The 3,945-nt window shown below is 39.7% G+C and overlaps 1 protein-coding gene across 1 annotated transcript; it reads left to right on the top strand.

Annotated features, from left to right (window-relative positions):
* The first annotated feature begins 1,562 nt into the window (after positions 1-1,562).
* On the top strand, positions 1,563-3,649 carry LOC107059082 (uncharacterized). Its single transcript, XM_015305491.1, has 4 exons — positions 1,563-1,995; positions 2,110-2,331; positions 2,559-2,799; positions 2,998-3,649. The coding sequence occupies exons 1-4, from the start codon at positions 1,563-1,565 to the stop codon at positions 3,647-3,649; spliced, it is 1,548 nt and encodes a 515-aa protein (XP_015160977.1).
* Positions 3,650-3,945: the final 296 nt, after the last annotated feature.

Raw genomic sequence — 3,945 nt, 5'->3', positions numbered from 1 at the left:
AGGAGGATGAGCAACAAATCACTTGTGACATAGGCCATAATGAGCTTCAGACTCATTTCAACATTACATTTGTGTATGCCAAATGTAAAGATCATCTTAGAAGCCCTTTATGGGACAAAATGTTATTTCACACTGCTGAATCCAACAAACCTTGGTGCTCTGTGGGTGACTATAATGTTATTACTTCTATTGAAGAAAAGCTGGGTGGAGTTCCTTACAATATGAGAAAAAGTTTAGAATTCATAGCTACTATTAAAGCTTGTGGTCTTCTGGATTTAGGCTTCAATAGACAGAAATATACTTGGTCCAATAACAAAGGTATATCTAAGAGAGTTTGGAAATGACTGGATAGAGCTCTAGTTACTGATGCTTGGCTGGAAAAAATGCCTCAGACTACCATCACTCACTTACCATTTGTAGGGTCAGATCACTGCCCTCTACTGATGGAAATGATTGTAAGGGAGGAAGAGCATATCAAATACTTCAAGTTCCTTAATTGTTGGGCTGATCAACCTAAATTCCTTGACACAGTAAAGGCATGCTGGGAAAGGACTGTAGAGGGCAATAACATGTGGAGATTTCACCAAAAATTGAAAAGGTTGTCAAACACCCTCAGTCACTGGTCCAGAAAGGAATTTGGGGACATCTTCACTAAAGTCAGAGAGTATGAGGAAAAGGTCAGAACTGCTGAGGAGAACTTAATTCAAGAGCACAGTGATACCAATAGATCTACACTCCATGGACTCAATGCAGAGTACATCAGATTCTTGAAGATGGAAGATTCCTTTTTGAAACAGAAGAGTCAACTACAGTGGTTCAAGGAGGGTGATAGTAACACAAAATATTTCCACTCTCTGATAAGGGGATGAAGAAGAAAGTTATTCATTCATAAGCTTAACAGGGGTGATGGGGATTGGATACATGGAGATGATACTATTGCTGAAGCTGCCTGTGAACATTTTCAAGAAATATTTACAGGGGAATACAAACTAATCAATGAGGGGGCATTGGAATGTATCCCTAGGATAGTCACTCAACAACAGAATAATAGTCTGACTATCATGCCTAATCTGGAAGAATTGAAGAAAGTGGTCTTTTCTATGAATCCTAACTCTGCAGCTGGTCCGGATGGGATGAATGGATATTTTTTTCAAAAATGTTGGAATATTATTAAGCATGACCTCCTCGATGTCATCCATGCATTCTTTTGTGGTCAAATGATTCCCAAGTATCTGTCTCACTCTTGCATTGTTCTCCTCCCTAAGGTGAACAATCCCAATAAACTCACAGAATTTAAGCCTATCAGTCTTAGCAATTTCACTAGCAAGATCATATCTAAAATAGTGAGCTCTAGACTTAATCCTATTCTACCTAATTTGGTATCTCTCAACCAATCTGGATTTGTCAAAGGGAGAAGCATATCTGAAAACATTATGCTGGCATAAGAGATCATTCACCAGATTAAGAGACCAAATATTGGGAGCAATGTTATTATTAAATTAGACATGGCTAAAGCATATGATAGGGTCTCTTGGTCCTATATTTGTTTGGTGTTAAGAAGAATGGGGTTTGATGAGGTCTTTATTGATATGGTCTGGAGAATCATGGCTAACAATTGGTATTCCATTGTCGTCAATGGCAAAAGACATGGTTTCTTCCACTCCACTAGAGGTCTCAAACAAGGTGATCCACTATCCCCGACCCTATTTATTTTAGGCGCAGAGGTCCTGTCCAGATTCCTCAACAAACTCCACAGACATCCGGATTACTCTGGCTTTTACATGGAACCAAGGGGTCCCCAAGTGAACCACTTAAGCTTTGCTGATGATATTATACTATTCACTTCAGGGAGACAGAAAACTCTTAAGCTCATTATGCAAACCCTGAATAATTATGAAGAGATCTCAGGCCAACTTATTAACAGTGACAAAAGCCACTACATGGTCCATACTAGTGCTTTTAATAGCACTAGGGATAGGATCAAGAGGATCACAGGTTTCAAACAAAAAGAGGGCCCTCTTACTTATCTTGGTTGCCCTTTATTTGTTGGTAGACCAAGAATCATTTATTTTTCTGATCTTATTAACAAAGTGCTATGCAAAATTACAGGTTGGCAAACAAGATTGTTGAGCTATGGTGGTAGAGAAATATTAGTCAAACATGTTCTACAATCCCTACCTATTCACCTCTTATCAGCAGTGACCCCTCCTGTTACTGTCCTAAAACAGGTTCAAAGTATAATGGCTGACTTCTTCTGGGGATGGAAGAATGAGAGGAAAAAATATCATTGGGCTTCTTGGAAAAACTTAAGCTTTCCTTGTGGTGAAGGAGGTATTGGCATGAGAAATTTTAAAGATGTATGCAAGGCTTTCCAATACAAAAAATGGTGGTGCTTTAGATCCAAACAAACCCTTGGGGAGACTTTTTGAAGGCCATGTATTGTCAAAGATCCAATCCTATTAGCAAGAAATGGGACACAGGAGAATCCTTAACTTGGAAACATCTGATGCATAACAAACATAAGGTTGAAGATCACATTCTTTGGAAACTCAACTCAGGCAATTTCTCCTTTTGGTGGGACAATTGGCTTGGTGTTGGACCCCTTGCTGAATTCTCCTCGAACAGTAATAGACTCAACAACATCACTGTAGCAGAATTTTGGGTCGGGGGACAATGGAATCAGAATATGCTCACTCAACTAGCTCCTAGCAATTACCTCGCTGACATACTGTCCACGAGACTCTATATACAGCAAGCTATACCTGACCAAGCCATCTGGAAACTCAACAGCGATGGAAAGTTTACATGTTCTTCTGCGTAGAATGAGATCAGGGAGAAGAAGACCAAAACGATGTTCAATACATTCATTTGGCACAAGAGTATTCCTTTTAAAATTTCTTTTCTTTTGTGGAGAACTTTACGTGGTAAACTTCCTACTAACGAAAAACTGACCAGCTTTGGCAATGAGCCTGTAAATTTTTTTTGTTATTGTTACAGGACAGGGCTGGACACTATAGACCACATCTTCAATAATGGACACTTTGCTACCTATGTGTGGAAGAGCTTTGCTGCTGCTGCTGGAATTGTAACTGATCACAGATCCCTAATTCAGCTCATCTTGCAATGGTGGTCAGCTAAGTACAACAAGGAAGCACACAAGCTATTACTACAAGTTACACCAATATTCATTTGTTGGAATCTTTGGAAGAATCACTGTGCTAGCAAATATGGAGGCAAATCGTCCAATATTAGCAGAATCAAATATGCAATCTACAAGGACAACTACAAACTAATGTGCACACTTTTCCCTCAAATAAAATGGCCTTCAAACTGGAAGGAGCTGTTCCTGCTGGGCGAAAACTATCTTCATGACACCAAAGTGGTTCTCATCAAATGGATAAAACCTCCAGCTCGATGGGTTAAAATCAATACGGACGGCATTGCACTGAGCAACAAGGGTAGAATTGGAGCAGGTGGTATCTTAAGGGATCAAGAAGGAGAAATGTTATTAGCATTTGCTACAACTTTGGGGGAAGGCACTAACAATCAAGCTGAAATAGGGGCAGCCATATTTGGCATGACATGGGTTCTTCAACTAGGCTACAAGAAGGTTTTTTTGGAGGTGGATTCGCAGCTACTAGTGGAGTAGATCACGCTGAAAATCAGGCCTCGATGGACCATTATCACAAAACTACAGCAGCTCCAAGAACTCATCAGACAAACCCAAAATTTTAGATGCACACACACCTACAGGGAAGCCAACTATGTGGCTGATGCTCTATCTAAGCAAAGCCACAAAATGACAAGTCCCCAAATATATTGCAACAGTCAACAACTACCACAGGAAGCAAGAGCATATTATCAATTAGACATGATAGAGATGGTCAACTTCAGAAGAAAGAAAATCAAGCGAATCAAAGAACCACCTTGAGATGGTTCATATCT

This window comes from Solanum tuberosum, unplaced genomic scaffold, assembly GCF_000226075.1.
Source record: "Solanum tuberosum cultivar DM 1-3 516 R44 unplaced genomic scaffold, SolTub_3.0 scf00766, whole genome shotgun sequence".
NCBI classification, from domain to species: Eukaryota; Viridiplantae; Streptophyta; class Magnoliopsida; order Solanales; family Solanaceae; genus Solanum; species Solanum tuberosum.
The sequence above is the reverse complement of the archived record's forward strand: the minus strand, read 5'-3'. Positions and strand labels throughout refer to the sequence as shown.

Excerpts from the sequence above, each read along its gene's own strand:
- LOC107059082 (XM_015305491.1), top strand. The coding sequence starts at position 1,563 with ATGGGGTTTGATGAGGTCTTTATTGATATGGTCTGGAGAATCATGGCT. Across the intron at positions 1,996-2,109 it reads TAGGATCAAGAGGATCACAG|GTTGGCAAACAAGATTGTTG; the intron begins GTTTCAAACAAA and ends GCAAAATTACAG. Across the intron at positions 2,800-2,997 it reads AAACTCAACAGCGATGGAAA|GACAGGGCTGGACACTATAG; the intron begins GTTTACATGTTC and ends TTATTGTTACAG.